The sequence below is a fragment of the Mizuhopecten yessoensis genome, unplaced genomic scaffold, assembly GCF_002113885.1.
Source record: "Mizuhopecten yessoensis strain PY_sf001 unplaced genomic scaffold, ASM211388v2 scaffold7473, whole genome shotgun sequence".
Classification (NCBI taxonomy): Eukaryota; Metazoa; Mollusca; class Bivalvia; order Pectinida; family Pectinidae; genus Mizuhopecten; species Mizuhopecten yessoensis.
The window spans coordinates 119,536-141,661 of record NW_018407065.1 but is presented as its reverse complement, the minus strand read 5'-3'; the positions used below and the strand labels follow the sequence as shown (position 1 = coordinate 141,661).

The 22,126-nt window shown below is 38.1% G+C and overlaps 2 protein-coding genes across 10 annotated transcripts in view; both read right to left on the bottom strand.

Moving 5' to 3' along the window:
- Nucleotides 1–3,881: 3,881 nt before the first annotated feature.
- On the bottom strand, nt 3,882–10,868 carry LOC110453637. The gene is made up of 5 exons (XM_021502675.1): nt 10,454–10,868; nt 8,074–8,215; nt 5,798–7,561; nt 4,878–4,994; nt 3,882–4,613 (listed from the first exon to the last, which is right to left on the bottom strand). The coding sequence occupies exons 1-5, from the start codon at nt 10,826–10,828 to the stop codon at nt 4,549–4,551; spliced, it is 2,463 nt and encodes an 820-aa protein (XP_021358350.1). The 5' UTR covers nt 10,829–10,868; the 3' UTR covers nt 3,882–4,548.
- Nucleotides 10,869–17,712: 6,844 nt separating this feature from the next.
- The window catches only part of LOC110453592 (WD repeat-containing protein 59-like), a 46,308-nt gene continuing 41,894 nt past the window's right edge, over nt 17,713–22,126 (bottom strand). For all 9 annotated transcript variants that reach the window (XM_021502577.1, XM_021502580.1, XM_021502582.1 and 6 more), the window contains 3 exons: nt 21,466–21,608; nt 20,902–21,009; nt 17,713–20,305 (listed from right to left, as the gene is read on the bottom strand). In XM_021502577.1, coding sequence (XP_021358252.1) covers nt 20,154–20,305; nt 20,902–21,009; nt 21,466–21,608 — 403 coding nt within the window. In that variant the 3' untranslated portion in view covers nt 17,713–20,153. The remainder of the gene's footprint in view (nt 20,306–20,901; nt 21,010–21,465; nt 21,609–22,126) is intronic.

Below are 22,126 nucleotides of genomic sequence, written 5' to 3'. Positions count from 1 at the left end.
GAGTATGTGCATCACATTGGGTTGTGATCACAAGACATAATGTAATATATTATTATTATGAAGTATGACCAACACATTCTTTTGATTAATTGTGAAACGTTTACTTTATAACAAAATCAAAGAAATAATTCTGAGCAGTTCTGTTGAATTTGGTAGTACACACTTAAATCCATATTTTCACAATTAAATTGTATTTGTTTCGGTACAAGTCCAGACAATCTTTTAAGAACAAAAGCACAAATTATATTTGTACATTTCATAGAAAATCTTGTTTACATTTTGTACTTGTCTTTATCAAATACATCTATATTCCGTCTTTGCGTATTGCAGAGTTATCTTCTCTTGTGAGCAGGTATTGATTGTTATTACGTCATTGGTTTGTGTGAGAAAATAACGTTGTTTTCTCAAATATTGATGACGTTACTCTCACTAACAAATGATGAAACAATCAATACCTGCTCACAAGAGCAGATAACTCTGCAATACGAAAAGACGGAATAAAATATGTAGCTTAAACTCCAAGCTGTTTTGTTTTGTTTTTACATTAGCTAAGGTCACCAAGAAACCCATGCAAAATGGACAGGATAATCAAGTACATAACAAGACTCAAGTGAATACTATAAATGTCTCCATCGTAGACCATGAAATGATGCACAATATTCTATATTATGTTATCGAATGACTTTTTCCCCATGTAAAAAATATTGAGAAGTGGATATTAAACAAAACGCCAGTGGCCGAAATAAGGAACTGTACACCACTGCACCTTTGTGAAAATCACTTTCATATCAATTATACTCTTGATCATTAACCACATGAAAAATTGTTGAAATGGAATGAATAGAAGAACAAAAGAAATCTGATGCAAGTAATCACAAAATATTTCTATTAGAACATCATTATTTCAAGTCAAAAATTAACAAACAAAACTAACCAGCATTCAACAATGGTGACTACATAATCTCTTGATTAATCATAACAAAAGCATAACTAACAACGAATTTATAATGTGAAATTATAAAATACAACATCAATCAAATCTTCCCAAAGTTGGACTCGTTCTTTAAACAAGAGGCCCAATGGGCCTGCATCACTCACTGGGTATTAATCTCTCGCACTTGTAACTTTAAAAGTGGACCAAGGGCAAATACATTTATATGGACTAAATAAAACTTCAGGTTCAATAACATATGCTATGGTTCCTGGTCATTCAAAAGAACCTGTTATTCAGAAGTTGTTTGAAGGTTTGTAACATATTTGGCCCCTGTGACCTTGAAAGTGTGACAAAGACGAAGCCTTTCCCAGCCTGAACTGGGTAAATATCATCAACCTAGGCCTTGTGGTTATTGAAAACAGGTCATTTAAAGTTATACTTGTTAGTTCCCCGTGATCTTAAAAGTGGGTCAAAGTCGTTTATTTGAACTGGGTAGCCCTACACCCAAGCATGCTACAGGCCATATATCATCACCCAATCACTTTATTTATAAAGTGGGTCAAGGTTATTCATTTAAAAAGGCTAGCTCTTCATCCTAGCCTGTAATTGGCCAAACATCAGCACCCTAGACATTTTGGTTATTTCAAGAAGTCGTTCAAATGTTTTTATGATACATTGTATACTCGTGACCCTGAATATGAGTAAAGGTCATTTATTTGAACAAACTTGATGGCCCTTTATCCCTATGCTACTTGCCAAAATCATCATGCAAGGCCTTTTGGTTATTCATTGTGACCTTGAATACTCATTCGAACAAACTTGATAGGCCTTCGGCCAAGCATGCTACTGACAAAATGTCATCACCCAGGGCCTCACGGTTATCAGGAAGTCATTTGAATTAAAAAGTTGAATTTGCCGTTTGGGCCAAATGAGCTAATAAACATAATATACAACACCATTCAAACCATCCCTGATTTGAACTCTTCTTTAAAAGCATATAAAACTAAACAAGCAAATTCGTGGAGTTTATATCCTCAGCTTGCAGGACATATTGTAGGTTAACATTATTGAGATTAGATTTAAACATGTGAGTATAGGGGTGTTGAGGCATAATGTAAAGCTTGAAACTTAGAAGAAAAAAAAGCCGTATACCTCATTAATCATCCCTAAATATGTACAAATCACATGGGTTGGCAAACTTAGCATGAGTAGGATGTGCATACGGAAATTGGTTGAAATATCTGCACAATATCTACAGCAATTATCAGACAAAAATCAAAGAGTGCCCAAGATGGGTGGAAAGACCGAGGAACACAAACATTGTTATCAAGTTTGAAGGAATTTGGCTAATATTTGCTAGAGTTATTGAGCGGAAACTGCAGATAATGATGTTTTTTGTTGGTTTGGTTGTCAAGCTTGGCCTAGCCCTTAATACGTTGAACCCTGTTACTAAGTTTGAAGTCAATCAGATAATATTTGCGAGAGTTAATGAACAGAAACGGCAGATAATGACGTTTTTCTTTTTCCATAACTCCACCGAGCCCTAAAGGCATTTAATCCTTGTACCAAGTTTGAAGAAAATTGGTTACCATTTGTTGCAGTTATTGCATGGAAACGGCAGATAATGATGTTTTTCATTATTCAAGGGGCCATAACTCCGCCAAATAAAGTCAGCTGAAAGTGGTCATCAAACTTGGTAGAGCCCTTAAGGCATTTAACCTTGTTAGCAAGTTTGAAGAAAATCGGTTAACATTTGTTGTAGTTATTCCACAGTAACGAAGCATGACAGACGGACAAACCCAAATTCTTTTTAAGGTTAATTTGGGGCCTTATAAAGGCCCCTTCCCCCAGATAATTTGTGCCGTTTCCCCCCCAAAATCAATGAAAAAATCACATATTTTTTGTGGGTGATATTTCCCCAAATCAACACGCACAGGCCCCTGTGGAAAGAAAGTAGAAAAATCAGTGGGGGATAATTAAATGTAATCAATATCCCTCTCTTAGAAGATAAATCATGATGAGATCAGAGATGCCCAGTTCAATTTACAGTAGTCTACTTCACTATATAGCAAATGGTATAAGAGCACCATAAAATGTAGGACAAATTCAGCATCTCAAACATGCAACCATATAAAGAGCAGCCCTAGTTACATAATTCATGCAAGCATTATTCCATGTAGCATTTGTAAAAATTTTGAAGAAAAAGTCTTCTTAACCCGTTACATGTATATGGATTTAACCCTTTCGTACTAACCAAGTCACTGAAGTGCAATTTGGCATCTGCGAAATGCATTCAGTAGCATAACCCTAGCATCAGTGAGCTGCATCACTGATGCAAATGTAATCAATGCAGCACTTGCAGGAACATTTTCTAAACCAGATATTTTGATTAGATCATTTCATATTTCAACTAAGTCAATGAAGCATTAAATGAAGGTCAGATTCTGCATCCACCACATCAGTCAGCAGAGCAACCCTAGCTGAAACTAACTGATGTAACACCCACATTCACCCAGATATGGACTGAGCAATTCTAATCCAGATGCATGTACGGAATGATTGACAGATCGATCCCCTACCATAACACATCCTGTCAAAAATTTAAACAAGTGTATAAAAACAAATCTTGAAGTCAAGTTTTGGCTGAAAGGTCACACATTAACAATCCATATTTTAGACCGGTTTCTCTCAATTATTATTTTTTCAATTAGCACAATGATAGTTTAGAATAACCATGTTTTTTACTGAAGTACATGTATGCGCGCTTGTGGACCCCTATTGTTTCATCAATATATAATCCATTTTCAAAAATACTCCACCGGTTTCTTTAGTGTGGAAAAGGATATATACATGTCATTGTAATGTATCATATATTATGAACATCAATATGGTCATGTTTTCATTTTTTTTTTACACATTAACACATTCTTTACTTCTCAAGTCAACTTTGAAATAAACTTATTTTTTCCAACTTCAAAATAAAGATCAGAATCAATAGAAAACCATTACCTTAAATATGAAGCATGTAACAGTAACTGATAAAAGATATTGCTTATTCTGGTCCATGTAACAACAACTGATAAAAGATATTGCTTATTCTGGTCTATGTAACAACAACTGATAAAAGACATTGCTTATTCTGGTCCATGTATTAAACAACAACTGATAAAAGATATTGCTTATTCTGGTCCATGTAACAACAACTGATAAAAGATATTGCTTATTCTGGTCCTTGTAACAACAACTGATAAAAGATATTGCTTATTCTGGTTCTTGTAACAACAACTGATAAAAGATATTGCTTATTCTGGTCTTTGTACTAAATGACGTAGATTTGTAGCGACCACAAATGAGAAGATTCCTCATATATATTCAATGATATAGACATGCAGAAGTGACCACCACAGGGGATTTCCATTATTCCAGTGTCAATACCAAATTGTATAAACATGATGGCGTAGTGATCATTGATGGGAACATTGCTTCTTCAAGTCCTCATACCACATGATGAAGACATGGAGCGACCACAAATAAAAATGTTGCTTATTCCAGTGTCTATACTTGATGATGTAGACATGTTGCACCATCGATGAGAAGATTGCTTATTTCAGTCCTCAATCCTCAAACCCACCGAGGTATTCCCTGAACCGATTGATCAAGCTTTCTCCATAGGTAATTTCTGAAACAGAAATATTTATGCTGATAACATGCTAGCAATATCTATGTGTGGAACAGAAAATAGGTAATTTTTTCAAGTGTTCAAGTGTAGAATTGAATTGCTAATGTCAGCAAAATCACGCACTTTGCATTAATTTATAGCATGATAAAAATAAACCCAAGGTATTTGACAGTGTTAGAAACAAAATATAATGCAAGTTCTTAACTGTTTCTGGAAATTTCTAGATGTTGTGTATTACAATACAAGGTAAAAACAATGACACACTTTTCTTTAGACGTTCTACAGCAGATTGATCCTTCATTGCACTTCTCATGATGTCAAGCTTCATGTCTTTAAACACAGGCAGCAGGCGTTTGAAGCAATGTCGTTGACTCAAGATATCTGACCCAAACAATAAGCAATTAGGCAATAAGGCTTTCAGCATTTCCACATTTCAAGAATAGGTTTCCACTAATTTAATTTTCTCCTGCATGTAAACCTTAATTCTTAGCTTGCCTTTTTGAAGAATGAGGGTGAGTGTATTCACCTCCGTGTCTGCATCAGCAGCCCATCTTGGGTTAAAGTTTTTGAGAGTTTGTTTTCCACTTTAATATTCAGACAGTGTATATGGATCACCACAGTCAAGAGGCTATTGATTATTATAAGGTTCAGGTGAACCATTTTTTCATATTTTAAGGGCCAAAAATAGCTTTCAAACTGGACTTTTGTTAAACTTACTGTGCAAGAGATAGGTAAATGTTTGGATGAAGTTTTTTTGTGTAATGTCAGATCATTACATAGATGTTGACTTTAAGAAGGTTGAGGCATTTATATGGAGTGTAAGCAATATGCCAAACAAAATTTTAGGGACTGAAAACAGCTCAATTAGACTTGGTTAAATGATCGTTATATAAATTTTGATAAAAAGCTGACTTGTAAAATAGTAACTGATTTTGGCATGAGTGTTTGGCCCCCGAAAGATCAACTATTGCAAGGAATTCTCATTCATTCATTCATTAATTTTGTATAAACTCTTTATAACAATTTAAAAAAAAATGAAGTTGGTCAAGTCATGACAACAAATCACAATGCAACAAGACAGGATGGGTCGGTAATGAGTAACACTATCTGCCTGACCTCCCCACCCCTACTAAAATGGAGTGGACACGAGACATAAACTAGAACTCAGATTTGAAACAATTTACCTTCATAGTGGTGCCAGATATGGGGTTGTGGTAATGGTCCTGAATCTGGGAATGGAATCTCTACCCGACATTGTTCCATCTTCTCGAGAGGGTTAGGAAAGGTTGAGCACAACGGTGGTTCATACATATTTATTGCCTCGCCAAGCACACTGATGCACTTCAGGTTCCATTCAGCCTGCTGACTGCATTCATCTTCTGGGATAAGCTCAGAGAATAGACTTGCATGTGCTGAAAGCTCTTGGCCAGAATCGAACTCCTTTTTACATTCAAAATTTTCTTCTGGGATATTTTCTTCCTTGTTGGTCATGTTAAGACAAGAACGAAGTGGGTTGATTGTAGTTTTCTTCAGTCTACGAAGAGTTCTCAGAAGCAAAGCTTTAATTTTTGAAGATTTTTCCTTTTTCAGAAGGTGCAGCAATCTTGCCCTGTCCAACTTGATTGATTTTTGCGAGTCAGGGTTCTGAATTAGCAATGTGGCATCACCATTTTCACTTGTGTTTGCGGAAACAATTTTGAAATTATCCTTTATTACAGGAGATTTCGGACCTTTTGACAGTCTCTGAGAAGAAAGTTTAGCCTTTAGTTTCTTCTTTGTATTGGCAGATGACTCTGAAAGAACTTTCCGTGGGGAAATGTTAGCAGTGTTCTCCTTGCAGTCTGTTTTGAGACTACTGACTGGGGCTGTAATGGATTGTGTTGTGTCCACATTAGCTAGTGAAGAATAGCTTACTTGACCTGTAAAAGATTTACCAGTTATGTTTGATTTGGCAGATTTTGCACTACCACTAGATAGAGAGGTGATAGAGACAGGAAATCCAACTGTAGCACTTGCTTGGGAGGTAATATTACTTGACACAGAGTTGGCGGGGAATGGAAAGACACAGATTGTTATAGTTTTCTTATCTGCTGTTTCCTGTGTCGCTGTATGTAATGTGCTGCTGTTTCGGACCACAGATCCCACGTTTTCTACAACACTCTTCATCATGTTTAGGGGTCCTTGTAGAACGGGAGGTTTAGGAAGATGAAGAGTACTTGATTGGTTTGCAATGTTGTCCTCACTTGTAGCAGGCTTCACAAGAGTAGGTAAAGCTAACATTTTGGCAAGTTCAGGTGTCTTGGTATTTTTCAGGGCATCAAACTTTTTCTTTGATTTATTGGCTAAAGATTTCAGAAGTTTGGATCCACGGTCATCTGTTTTTGATTTTGAGGCCGACATCTTGCCTACATTTCCTTTTTTTGTTGATTTGGTGTGTAATGCTTGATCAGGAACACTGTATCCTTGTCCAACAGATGGCTGTAAGACAGTTGTAGAAATAACATGGCCTGGTAAGTTTGCCCCTGGGTTCAGCTGCTGAGTCTGTGGCGCAGTAGCCTGCAACAATGACATGAAGTTGGACCCTGGAGTGTGGGGCACCAAGTACATCTTAGAACCTAATCCAGGCAACAACTGGGGCACACCAATGAAGTTTGGGGGCACACCAGGATGGGGAAGGAATGCTGTGGTAGCCGGATTCACTCCGGTGGCAGTAATTGATGGTCGACATCGGTTGAAAATGTTATTGGTGTAGACCATAGGGTATGTGGGCTTTAGACAACTATCCGATGTTGTAATGAGAGGCACAGCCCTGGTAATGGTGGCAGTTGTTTTTGGAGCAGTAACAGCTTCTTTAGGAACAATCATTCTGGGCTTTACAACAGGTAGCGACTTTTGCAGCTCTACAATCATTGCTCTTGCTTTTGCGGATACATGCTGAATGTCTTTAACTGCAACAAAAATTCATTTCTAAAATAGTTATTCCAGTTTGTTTTTGTTTTTCCAAATTGGCATTTTGTGATATGTATGTTTGGCATGAAGTATAATAGTTTCCAATTTAATATTAAGAGCACGGCGTTGGGCTAGTCAAGCTGTACATCCCTACGTGTACCTCTATCCTTTGCAATAAACTGTCATCTGAAATGATTCCAGCTTCATAGAGATGAACAATGTTTTTGAAATTTAAGTTTACCTAGTACTTAATTAATAATGTAATGGTTATATTTCTGACCTAACCCTTTCACCACTATCGACCATAATGGACTCATCCAGGTCAATGCATGGAAGAGTTAACTGAAGTTACTTAGGGGTGAAAGGGTTAATTAACAGGTTAAGCTCATGTCAGTCATTTCTTCCTTATATCCTATACACTTTTAAATAAAACATTACAGGATATCATTTAAAGTGAAAGAACTAGTGAGCATATTTTAGATATCATGCTTTCTCTAGCATGCATATGTACCTATCTTCTTCCTTGCTCTATTCCTTTTTGTAGGGTTTTTCTTCAGAGCACATGATCCAGTTGTACATGACATCAAGACATCTCTGACAGTTTCTTCACTCATTCCAAAGCTCCTCTTTCCAAAGGTATATTTCTTCATCATCTAAAACAGATGTAATATGTCATTTAAATACAGCTATTTCTCATTATCTTGGTTAGAAAATAGAGGATTGTAAAAATATTTTTAATTAAAGTATCTGCTGACACTGAACCAGTTATAATTAGGAAGATTTCTAATTCAGAGTTTGTTTTTTACTTTAAGTTTTCTCTGTTGCAGATATGAGATAGCCGATAAAGCAACATAAATTTACCATTTTCTGGCGTAAGTTCTTTTTCCAAGATTTTAACACATTTGACCCTAGCATCCTTGCAAGCGGATCAAGTTCATGTTCACTTGAACAGAGTTAGCAGCACTTTATTCAATTAAGTTATTTTGGAAAATATTTTTACTTGCAACCTTTGTGATCTTGGTCTCAATTTTATCCCTATGACACTGAACATTAATCAAGATCATTCATTTTTAAAAAAAAACATCATTTTACTTTATCCCAGGATGATGCAAGCCAGGGCCTGTATTCATGAAACTGTTCTCGTGCTCTAGCATGGATTCTGTGCTCAAAGCACCCCTCTTGCATCTCGCTTAAACACTGAGAAAATGTGGATTAATGTTTTTATCAATTAACCACCAGAGCACAGAATCTGGGTTTGAGCATGAGTAGGGGCCCTGATGTCTTTGAAATCCAAAGGTTTTGCTCTCTAAGACAATATTACCTTACACTTCTAGGTTATCCAAAAGTTATTTCAATTTTTAAAGTTGACCCCTGCAACCTTGATTACAAGTACTTTCTTATTGCAATGTTTGAAGCATTCCGTGCAAAGCTACTGGACAAACACCATGACTCCCAAGCCTTTCAATTCTTCAGACGCTATGTATAGTATTCAACAAATTTTAGCCCTACGACTGTTAAGATATATTTTTGCCAACTATGTTAGTTTGTAACACACCACATCAGCCACTCACTGGTGAAAATATCATGACTCTTGGCCCTTTCAGATCTTCTGAATAAGACATTTAAATGTTTCAACAAGTTTGACCTGTATCTTTGTAGCATTCCATACTAAGAAGCTACAGTCCAAATATCATGACTCTGGGCTTTTCGGATCTTAAGTCATGAGTTTTTTTTCTTTAACCCCTGTAAAGATAATTATTTTTCACAAACTTTGTGAGGCTTTATCCAGGAAGCTACTAGTGATCTTATGCCAAGATTTGCACAGGAATATAACTATGAAATTCAATGCTTTTGGGAGTCTTTTTAGGGCATTTTTCTTTAAAAAATATAAGGCAGAATTTTAACCGACAGTTGCAAATGCTCGGAATACAATTACCATAATGTCTCGACACTCCTCATATAAACACTAAACAACCACATTCCAATTTTCTTACTTCACTTTAGATGCTTGAATTATTATCATCATCATGGACTCATCATAACTGACCCAAGAATAAGACATGCACACCCCTCCACCAACAAACACATTTCACATTTTTTACCTTTTCTGTCTTAACTTTGGCTTAAAAAAATCTAAAGAAAAAAAACCCACTGAATATATACCTAGAACACTTCTGCAATCCACCCATTGATGTAGTTTACATCACACAAGGACAAATCTTTTTCAGCAAGGCTTCTTTTTATTTATGACCTAATACACCATGTAGCGAAATGCAAAGTCCAGTTTAATAATAAAGGAGGTTTGTTGATAGCATGAAATATTTGTTTATGCCATTGGAAGAAAAACCTTGTAAACCCAGCACATCTGCTGTAAAATAATGAAAAAATATAGGGAGGAGATGAACAAAACTGTAAAACACATGAATATCTCATATGAAGTGATTTTTTTAAGAGGCTGAAATGGTTTATCCAACAGTAGTCCTTTAGTAGACTTGTGCACTTTAAACAATACCAAAACTTTATCACAATATTTTTCCACCCGATCTTCTTCTGGCCCCCCGACACCAGACTTGGACATTTTGACAGATAGATGTCTGGTGTAACCCTAGATCTAACCCACACCAGACATCTATCTGTCAAAATGTCCAAGTCTGGTGTCAGGGTCAGAGGGAAAATCCTGGAATTTGAGTGCAGAGGGCCATTCTTAGTCAATATCAAAACTAAGAGGGGCCATTCTATGTAAAATTAAAAAGAAAATTGGAAGATGGAGAGGTCAAATTCAGTTTTGAGGGGCCAATGACCCATTGGGGCCTCTCCGGAATTATCCCTTACTTAATCATACAATTTGCTATAGGTATCAGATCACTACTTTACAAACAAATGCAGTGCACCTTTCTGATTGTAGCTGAAGTACTGTGGTGATTGTAACTGTTTGAACCTCCGGCTTGACTTCCACGGTGTGCAGCCAAAATAACCGACTCAAATTTTTCTTGTGGCAATATTTTCTTTCCTGTGATTTTGTGAATCAGCGTATCGTCTGACAATCGTAGATACATCCTTCTTGCCCATGACTTGAATCTTCCTGTCTTGTTATAAGCAGATTGATTCGGGTCACCAATTTCCGCATCCTCCAACTCAATTTGTGAAGGCACTACGCCATTCCGGTGAAATGCAACGATTAAATCATACTGCTTTTGTGTTAATATTGCCCCGCGTTCACCTTTTTGAGGCGTTTCTGCATTTGTAGCGGTCTTTATCTTGACCATGTTTTCCTACGACTCAAGCAGACGAAAAAAATGGTGTCTAACCTCGTTTTCAATTTCAAGCACGAGAAAATGAGTGCGTTTACCCGCCACAAATACGAAACTAAAACTAATTCGTATTATAAATGTGGCTGGTCGCGAAACAGGAACCATCTTATAAATGTGGTAATGATCATAATAAATCACCAAATATTCAATAAATGTTGTATTTTAAACTGTTTATTCGTTGATACAAGTTTTTGTTTTGTAAAAGGCGCTTGATTGAATAAACCCCACTGTCATGTCTAAGAGTAAGTGAGGCTTAGGCCTAACAGTTAACTGTTACTTGTGATTGCTCTTAGCTGTTGCGAGACGTAAATCCTCGAACAGTTGGAATAATAAAAGATGGACCCCTATTCGAGATAAATTATATAATAAGATGAGTCTTCTTTTTATCTTGGTACTAGGCCTATCGCATTTCTACGAAGCCTATTGAGCTCATTCTCCGCATAGGAGGAAAAAACGTAATAACGCGAAACTAACGCGAAACTTTGCTAATGCGATTTGTAATACACTAGAAATGAAATCTTAAGTTGTTTTAGCAATAGCAGGTAAAATCATTATAAGTAAGTCGACATTAAAGAGAATATTGAAACGACATTCTGATGTATGTGATATTGCGGTATTCATTCTTAATGAACTGCATAATAGGGCTCAGGAGACTGTTTTCATCAAGTAGTAGCTTGTGGTGGTGTGTCGCATGCGGTACAGGGGTTACAAACTTTTTCGGAGCACCCGATCTCACCTCCAATGTGTTTGGAGGTCCACGTGTTCATAATACTTTAATGTGCCATCGAATTCATAATCGGGCTTTTCTGTTGCCTTTATTTAGAATGCTTTGCTACTTCATGTCTCTTATAGTTTTATAAGAAAACATTTAAAGTTGTCACTGACATTGACTAAATCAGTTTCTATGATAATACGCTTTGTCGCCGATTATTTAACTTACACGAAACCAATTATTGTAGTTATGCCCATGTACCTGATTCTAGTACCCTGAACCCCGCACCCTGTACCCTGTACCCCGTACCCTTTACCTTGTACCATGTTATTGTAAGAATACATGTATTTAGTCTTCCTCATCCATGATTCAACTGATACTATGCAAACGTAAAACCGTTTTATTTATTTATTTTAAAGTTTCGCGTTATTACGCGTTAGTTTCACGTTATTTCGCGTTATTATGCGAAAATGACCTCAATAGGCTTTCGTACAAACAGGTACATGAAAAACCATAGAATCATGATATTAGGCTGGTAACAGCAGATAGAAATAACATTGACTTTTATTCAAGGTCACAGGGGTCATATATGTCAAAAAATTCAGACGACTTTTTCGGAAGAATCGAAGGACGAAGAATCATGATATTTGGCAGGTAGTTTTCTTAGAAAGAGCACAACTAAGTTTGCGAATAAAAATAATCTTGACCCGTATACAAGGTCAAAGGGGTCAAATATTTCAAACGCTTCTTTAGAAGAATGGAAAGGCCTCGAATCGTGGTATAAGACTGGTAGCTTCCTAAGATAAAGCCAAACAAAATATACGAGTAAAAATGACCTTGAGCTATATTAAAGGTCACAGGGGTCAAATATGTGAACAATGTCAAACCACTTCTTCAAGAGAATAGAAAAGCGTACAATTATGATGTAAGGCTGGTAGCTTCCTGGGATGGAGCGCAACAATGTATGCGAATAAAAAAACACCTGGATTTCTATTCAAGGTCACAGGGGTCAAATACAATTTGTGATTCCTTAAACTACTGTTTTGTAAACGGAACTCATGGTATTTGGCTGGTATCTTCCTTGGAATGAGCCTAAAAAAATCCGTGAATATAAATTACATTGACATGTTCAATGTCACAGAGTTCAAATATGTCAAAATCTTCAAATGACTTCTTTTAAGAACAGAAATGCCTATGGCGATGATATTTGGCGAGCAGCCGCTGATAACAACTATCCAATAATTCTTTCATACGATTTAAGTACTGTTTTTTTCGCTTAGCGTTATTTCGCGGGCGCCGAAGCGAAAAGACAAAATGTCATATATAAGCCATCATATTTTCTCCCTCCTTTTTGGCGTTATTCCGTTGCTTAGCTTTGGCGCTTTTCCGTCTTTTTGCTTTGGCGGGATTTCGTCTTTTCGTTATATCGCATTGTTGTCTTTCGGCTCTAGCAATTAAAGGGACACACCGCCACACTTTGCTTAATCTAGACTACAACTATATTCGTCTTTCGCATTCAACCCTTGTACTAGTTTAAACAAGGCCCATAGCCATTCACAAGAACTATGTGCCAAATAAGCTAACTAGATCATTCTTCACGAACCCTTGGAAGTTTTCAGGGACTAGGGCAACATTGCACCGAGGGTACCGAGACTAAACAAGGAATCAAAGTCATCAAAACGGAAGAGAGACCAATCCCTCTATGACATGGATGCATAACAATACACATGGCCGACATAACAGCCCTGACCTCGAGCATGAACCCGTTGGGATTTTAGTCTAAAAAAACCCACCAGTAATGTGTAACCATCGTGTTACAAGCGGTCAAACAAGCCACAATTAATTTTACGCTTTCAACGTTACAAAAGGCCGGTTGACGTTAGATATTCTTACTTTTTGACAAACTGGTGCGCTATTTTGCATCTGATGACGCATGCGTGGGTCTACTTTTTCATTAGATTGTACTCTCAATATAATAGATCCATTACCGTCGGTAAGGTTGTGGTTGAGGTTGGGTTTTTACTAGATACATTACCGTCGGTAAGGTTGTGGATGAGGTTGGGTTTTTACTAGATCCATTACCGTCGGTAAAGTTGTGGTTGAGGTCGGGTTTTTACTAGATCCATTACCGTCGGTAAGGTTGTGGTTGAGGTTGGGTTTTTACTAGATCCATTACCGTCGGTAAAGTTGTGGTTGAGGTCGGGTTTTTACTAGATACATTACCGTCGGTAAGGGTGTGGTTGAGGTTAGGTTTTTACTAGATCCATTACCGTCGGTAAGGTTGTGGTTGAGGTCGGGTTTTTACTAGATCCGTTACCGTCGGTAAGGTTGTGGTTGAGGTTAGGTTTTTACTAGATACATTACCGTCGGTAAGGTTGTGGTTGAGGTTGGGTTTTTACTAGATCCATTACCGTCGGTAAGGTTGTGGTTGAGGTTAGGTTTTTACTAGATCCATTACCGTCGGTAAGGTTGTGGTTTATTGTTCACTCAATATAACGGTCTAACCTCTCATCAGATTGTGTACCATCTACAAGATGGAATGCTGGTTAGCTTTCACCAGATTTTGTACGCTCAATAAGTTTTTGTATGGTTGGGGAAAGTGGCGGAATCCAGGGGTTTTCTGAGCTTCTCGAAACCCAAGCCTTTGAGTGTTCCTTTCCTTTGAACAAATCCCTCCCCATCAAGAAACAAGGCAGGTTTGGCCTAAAATTTGACTAGCCCATAAAAAAGGGGGTGCGTTGGGATAACCTTTTTCCAGACCGTGCGATATTCGTGTGTTAGGACTATTTTTTCTCTAGATTGTGTACCATCAATAGGGTTGTATCGGGGTTAACCTTTCACCATCCCGTGTACAATCAATGGGGCTGTATCGGGGTTAACCTTTCACCAACCCGTGTACAATCAATAGGCTTGTATCGGGGTTAACCTTTCACCATCCCGTGTACAATCAATAGGGCTGTATCGGGGTTAACCTTTCCCCATCCCGTGTACAAACGATAGGGTTGTATCGGGGTGAACCTTTCACCATCCCGTGTACAATCAATGGGGCTGTATTGGGGTTAACCTTTCACCAACCCGTGTACAATCAATAGGGTTGTATCGGGGTTAACCTTTCACCATCCCGTGTACAAACAATAGGGTTGTATCGGGGCTAACCTTTCACCATCCCGTGTACAAACAATAGGGTTGGATCGGGGTTAACCTTTCACCATCCCGTGTACAAACAATAGGGTTGGATCGGGGTTAACCTTTCACCATCCCGTGTACAAACAATAGGGTTGTATCGGGGCTAACCTTTCACCATCCCGTGTACAAACAATAGGGTTGTATCGGGGCTAACCTTTCACCATCCCGTGTACAAACAATAGGGTTGGATCGGGGTTAACCTTTCACCATCCCGTGTACAAACAATAGGGTTGTATCGGGTTTAACCTTTCACCATCCCGTGTACAATCAATAGGGTTGTATCGGGGTAAACCTTTCACCATCCCGTGTACAATCAATAGGGATGTATCGGGGCTAACCTTTCACCATCCCGTGTACAAACAATAGGGTTGGATCGGGGTTAACCTTTCACCATCCCGTGTACAAACAATAGGGTTGGATCGGGGTTAACCTTTCACCATCCCGTGTACAAACAATAGGGTTGGATCGGGGTTAACCTTTCACCATCCCGTGTACAAACAATAGGGTTGTATCGGGGTTAACTTTTCACCATCCCGTGTACGATCAATAGGGTTGTATCGGGGTTAACCTTTCACCATCCCGTGTACCATCTGTACAGATCGTGTACCATATATGTATAGGATGGTGTGGTTGGGTTACTTTTCACCAGACTGTATATCACTAATTAAGTTGTGAGTTGAGGACTACTATGCCAAGATTATCACCTTAGGTCTCTTAGTTTGACCTTTGACCTCCAATAGTGAACCTTTGATTTCCATTAGTGTAACCTTTGACCTCTAGTATTGTGAGTTTTCAATTGCAATAGTGTGACTTTTGATCTCAAATAATTGTGTGCTAGGCTCTTTCGTCTGGTACATTATGACCATTGGTTTATTATAGTTTGACCAATTATCTCCAATAGTGTGATCTGTAATGGTGACTGTCCATGATAATAGTGTGACCTTAGATCTCCAGTAGTTGTTTGGGTCTTTTATCTCCAAGATTAGACTTATAATGTCTTACAGTTGGACTGTTGATCTCCAACAGCAGAGCTTTGACACTTAGTTTGACTTCTGATCTCCAATATTGTGACCTTTGATCTCCAATGAGGACTTTGATATCCAAAAGTGTGACCTTCTGACTTCAACTGTGTGACCTAGGATATTTTATAGTGTCTTTTGATCTCCAATAGTACCATATTTTATCTCCAACAGTGTTACCCTTCTTCCATAATACGAAATTTGATCTCCCAAAGTCGGATCTTTGATTTCAAGAGCCTGACCTTTGCTCATCAATACTGGTGTGATCTTTGACTCCAATATTGCATACAACCTATGGTGTCCATTAGTGAAACTCTCCAATGGTGAGCATTGTGACCTTTAACCTCTTAAGAAATGTGAAAATCTCCAATGGTGAGTATTGTGACCTTTAACCTCTTAAGAAATGTGAAAATCTCCAACGGTGAGTAATGTGACCTTTAACATGTTAAGTAATGTGAAAATCTCCAATGGTGTGTATTGTGACCTTTAACCTCTTAAGTAATGTGAAAATATACATTTCACAATTAGAGTTTCGTAGTAATACACTGGTAAATGATGCAACAAATTAATTCAAGTTTGTGTAGCTCACAGCAAACTGTGGCATAACCTCAGCGAGATGCTCCAGTAATAAGAGGAGTTTAAGCCTGAAAACAATTAACTATACCGATATATTGAAGATGGCAATAAATCTACAGAAAGGATATATATTATTCTACAGACAGTATATATATTAGACAAACAGTATTCTACAGACAGTATATATTAGACAAACAGTAGAAAGATTTCAAATGTTTTATTATACATGTATTCAAGCACCTTTATACATTTTTCAGTAATAAAGGATATTACAGGTTGGTTATCTTATTTATTTCTGCTGTTCTAAACTTACAGTTGTTAGCATTTCAATATGTTTGAAGCTGTTGACCAATACAACTCAGTATTTCACTAGATACAGACTTTAAGATTATTTATAAGTAAATGTACTTTGCTACATATGTTAATTCAAAATGACCAACCAGACCATCTGTTTGTGTACAGCTGATTACATTAGAGTTACCTCCCCTTCAAACTTATAACCAGACGAGACTGCAGTATGACAGCAAACTCACAGCTGTTTTCATATTTAACTAGGATCTTTAAACAATGCATCTTTCATTAAAAGAAACAAATCTCAACACACACACACTGAAATAAACTTACTCTCAAATGATACACCTCTGAGACTAGACAGTTATTCCAATAAACTTACTGACTAAATTTCAATATTGTCAGGTCAATGTGAATATTTACAGCATCACCAATTACACAGCACTTATAACAAACACAACAGGTGTAAATATCACAGTCGTTTTTAAAATATAGCTTCCCCAACTTCCTGTTGACAACAAGATTACAATAGCACATTGTATATAGTCGACAACTATATGTACAGCTGACAACTATACTCTCAATTGACAACTATGCACCATTCAGTTGACAATTATACACGTATAGGATAATTCTGTTGACATCCACACTTTAAGTAAACATTATTTTCAGTTGACAACTATACATTTAGTTGACATTTCAGTAGATATCTATACATTTAGTTGACAATTCAGTAGATATCTATACATTTAGTTGACAATTCAGTAGATATCTATACATTCAGTTGACAATATGACAACTCTGCAACTAGTACATCCATTTGTTTTGATGATCCTCACTTACATTTTGTGCATTTCCTCCATCAAATGAAGGTGTTAATTTAACAATGAAAACAATAACATAAATTTGTCACTTTGCACAAGATTTAAGTAATTTTTTAGGGATCAACTGTTAACTCGTCATTTCTGTAATTTGTTGTTATATTGAACAACATATCCACTTAACAAATATTTCCCTTTCATTCACAAGATATTGTTACATGTGATATCTCAATCTTTTTCTACCTTTGGCACAGATATTTTCAATGTCCATGACACTCACAAACACATACATTTACAATTAGGCTTGGACACAATCTGAAGATATTGATACCCATTCATGAATACAGTCGGTGACACATTCTTCTTCATACGCTCAATATTGAATCCACACAGTTGTAGCTAAAACTCCCAACTCAAGCACTCCATACTTTTTTTTATATTCTTACATATCTTTTTAACACGTATCACAATCCCATCATACATGTCTGCCATTAAACAAAATATAAAAATAATCTTAAAAACCAATTTACTCACACAGATAACAAAACAAACCACAGGTCTACTTGTTACACACTTCCGTTTTATAAAACAACATTTCCATTATCTTCTGAAGGTAAAACAAAAGAAATGATTCACAAGATCCATTATGACCCTATTTTCAGTAACAAACGGAGACTTTAGCTATGATAGGCTCTGCCTATGTAAGTAAGACCCTGTTTTCAGTAACAGACAGACCCTGTTTTCAGTGACAGATGGATACTTTGGCTATGATGGGCTCTGCCTATGTAACAACCCCTGTCTCTATAAGCACAAGACTCCAGCCTGTCTGTGATAGACTTTGTCTTGTCCACAGGAAGGCTGACTACAAATTTTGACAGAGACAAACTCCTTTATCTCAACTAGAAACATAATCGGTCTGTAATAGGCTGTAAGAATGTAACAATGTAAGAAACAGACTTTGTCTCTGCTGTTAAGAAGTTTGACCAAAAAGACATCATTTAGCCTCCTGGACCAACCAGTTACATTAAACCAACCGGTAACTATTCCTATTGTATAATTGAAGACCTGTATCTGTTCATTCCATCTGGGAATATAGGTAAGCCCCTCCCCAAGGGGTTTCAGATGTGGGTTTGTCCATCTCCTCAGATGATACAGGCTAACCTAAGGAATTGTATATGTGAATTTTCCCTCCCCTTAGGGGGTACAGAATAGCTGCCCCTCCTCTTAGGGGATACAGGTTAGCATCTCCCCCAGGAATTGTAGACGTCAGTCTGTTCCTTCAATCTGGGAATATAGGTTAGCCCCTCCCCTGGGAGTTTCAGATGTGGGTATGTTCATCCCCTCAGAGGATACAGGCTAGCCTTAGAAATTGTAAACATGGGCTTGCCCCTCCCCTTGGGTGATACAGGCTAGCCTTAGGAATTGTAAACATGGGCTTGTCCCTCCCCTTAGGGATACAGGCTAGCCTTAGGAGTTGTAAACATGGGCTTGCCCCTCCCCTTAGGTGATACAGGCTAGCCTTAGGAATTGTAAACATAGGCTTGCCCCTCTCCTTAGGGGATACAGGCTAGCCTTAGGAGTTGTAAACATGGGCTTGCCTTGCCCCTCTCCTTAGGGGATACAGGCTAGCCTTAGGAATTGTAAACATGGGCTTGCCCCTCCTCTTTGGGGATACAGGCTATCCTTAGGAATTTTAAACATGGACTTGCCCCTCCTCTTAGGGGATACAGGCTAGCCTCTCCTTTATGAGTTTTAAAGTGGGTTTGTACCTCCTCTTAGAGGATACAGGCAAGCCTTAGGAATTGTAAACATGGGCTTGTCCCTCCCCTTAGGGGATACAGATTAGCCTCTCCTCTATGAGTTTTGATGTGGGTTTGTACCTCCTCTTAGGGGATACAGGATAGCCTCTCCTCTATGAGTTTTGATGTGGGTTTGTACCTCCTCTTAGGGGATACAGGATAGCCTCTCCTCTATGAGTTTTGATGTGGGTTTGTACCTCCTCTTAGGGGATACAGGATAGCCTCTCCTCTATGAGTTTTGATGTGGGTTTGTACCTCCTCTTAGGGGATACAGGATAGCCTCTCCTCTATGAGTTTTGATGTGGGTTTGTACCTCCTCTTAGGGGATACAGGATAGCCTCTCCTCTATGAGTTTTGATGTGGGTTTGTACCTCCTCTTAGGGGATACAGGATAGCCTCTCCTCTATGAGTTTTGATGTGGGTTTGTACCTCCTCTTAGGGGATACAGGTTAGCCTCTCCTCTATGAGTTTTGATGTGGGTTTGTACCTCCTCTTAGGGGATACAGGCAAGCCTTAGGAATTGTAAACATGGGCTTGCCCCTCCCCTTGGGTGATACAGGTTAGCCTCTCCTCTATGAGTTTTGATGTGGGTTTGTACCTCCTCTTAGGGGATACAGGCAAGCCTTAGGAATTGTAAACATGGGCTTGCCCCTCCCCTTAGGGGATACAGGTTAGCATCTCCTCTATGAGTTTTGATGTGGGTTTGTACCTCCTCTTAGGGGATACAGGTTAGCCGCTCCCCCCAGGAATTGCAGATGTGGATCTGATCTTTCCATCAGGGATACAGGTTAGTCTCAGGAATTTATAGATGTCCATTTGCTCCTTACATCTGGGAATAAAAGTTAACCTCGGGAATTATTGAGGTGGGTCTACCCCTCAGGAGTTGTAGGAGGACATAGTGATGTAGGTTTTGCCTCTGATACATTTGCAGCCGCAGCCGGAGGGACACTCATCGTGAGTCTTGAACCAGTGTATGATGTGGTTTGTATGACCGCCATGTCCACATGTCAAACAGAAGTTGGAGGCACCTAGAAAGGTTAAGAATTATTTATGATGTTTCTCCTTTATAGAAATATATATACACAGAGAGCCTGCAAATATACACCTACTTAATTTGATATTGTAAGTATTTTATTCAGTAAATAGAGACATATTTAACTTATCTAATAACTGTAAGACAATTGTACATGTTTTGCTTCTGATTAACAGAATTATAAACAGATGAAACATTCCAGCTAAAATTTACTGATAATTCAATTCAGTTCTGATTAGTGTGATATCAAATAAACTTAAACCAAATTCACCAACAGTCCAGTACTAACTTACCTCTCACTTGCGACTCAAGCTATCTGGTATTTGCTTACCTCTAAACCTGACCCAACCTTTTATTCTAGTATTAGCTGACCTCCCACCTCTGACCCAAACTATCCAGGTACAGATGATCTCTCAACTCTGACCCAAACTAACAAGTAATAGCTGACCTCTCACCTGTTACGTGATCTATCCAGCATTAGCTGACCTCTACACCAAATACTTGGTGCAAGCAGACCTCTCATATCTGACTCCAACTATCCAGTACTAGATGGACCCTAACTATCAACTACACTAACTGCTAAATTCTCACCTCTGACCCCGATGTGACATATGACACAGTTGAAGGCAAGAACTTTACAGGATCCACACTGAGGCCCTCGCACTTCCTTCCGACAACGGTGACAGTTCAGTCCGAACTCTGCAAACAAAAAATATTATATTACAGCATTGGTAGATAGATTAAAAATCTGTGAACAAAACATATTATATTTTTAATTGTATATAGATGGTACTTTGCCCAAATTCTCCAAAAAACCCATTTCATACTTAGGTTATATGTTACAAAATACCAATTTGCAAAAAACAACAAAAAAAACAACTGTTTGTGTTGCCTGCATAAAGTAAATGATAGGAACAGGTCTACTACATATACCAATCACCAAGTGTACTTAAGTAATGTCAGCCACATGGGCATAACTATGCCTCTAGTCTCTAGTTCTCATTCCTGGGAACGTGAGATAGACTTGAAGTTGAGTACAAGTGTTACCTGGCTGTTAAATCTACATTACTTACCTTTCCCCTTGTGTTGTTCCCCGAGGACTGGAGACAAACTTGAGTATAAATGTTACTTGGCTGTTTCATCTACATTACTTACCTATCCCCTTGTGCTGTTCCTTAGGACTGGAGACAAACTTGAGAACATGCGTTGCCTGATTTCCACGTCCCCATTGGTACAAGATGTTAGCATAGGCCCGAAGGTAGTCATCATACTGCTGCTGGGCACCAGGATCCATCATCCTAGTCAAATACACAACACAGATTTCATACTCGCAGTGATAACCGTTTCACAGCAGACACTACTCTGGTACACGTAGAAAGTTTCAATTAAAGATACTAGTATGGTTTCCAAGTGTTGTTACCGGTACTACCCTTGAGTGTACCCAGTAGTTACTTTACCCAAACCAAGATTTGTTACCTCCCCTGAGTGTAGTTCTTTCCCTGGGTGTTAGTATCTCCATTGAGTGTAGTTACTTCTCCCGATCTGACAGTTGTTCCCTCATCTATGTGTAGTTACTTCCCTTGAATGTTGTTACCCATGCTGTGCAGTTTCTTTTTTGAGTGTTGTTATTGCCCAGTGTGTATTTACTTTTCTGAGTGTTGTTATTGCCCAGTGTGTATCTACTTTTCTGAGTGTTGTTATTGCCCAGTGTGTATTTACCTTTTTGTGTGTTGTTATTGCCCAGTGTGTAGCTACTTTTCTGAGTGTTGTTATTGCCCAGTGTGTATTTACTTTTCTGAGTGTTGTTATTGCCCAG

Bases quoted from the DNA above. Each gene is read 5' to 3' on its own strand.
- LOC110453637 (XM_021502675.1), bottom strand. From the start codon at position 10,828: ATGGTCAAGATAAAGACCGCTACAAATGCAGAAACGCCTCAAAAAGGT. The intron at 4,995-5,797 runs GTAAATTGTTTC...TGTTTGGGTCAG, and splicing joins TATCTGGCACCACTATGAAG to ATATCTTGAGTCAACGACAT. The intron at 4,614-4,877 runs GTGTGTCATTGT...TTTCTGTTTCAG, and splicing joins TGTAGAACGTCTAAAGAAAA to AAATTACCTATGGAGAAAGC.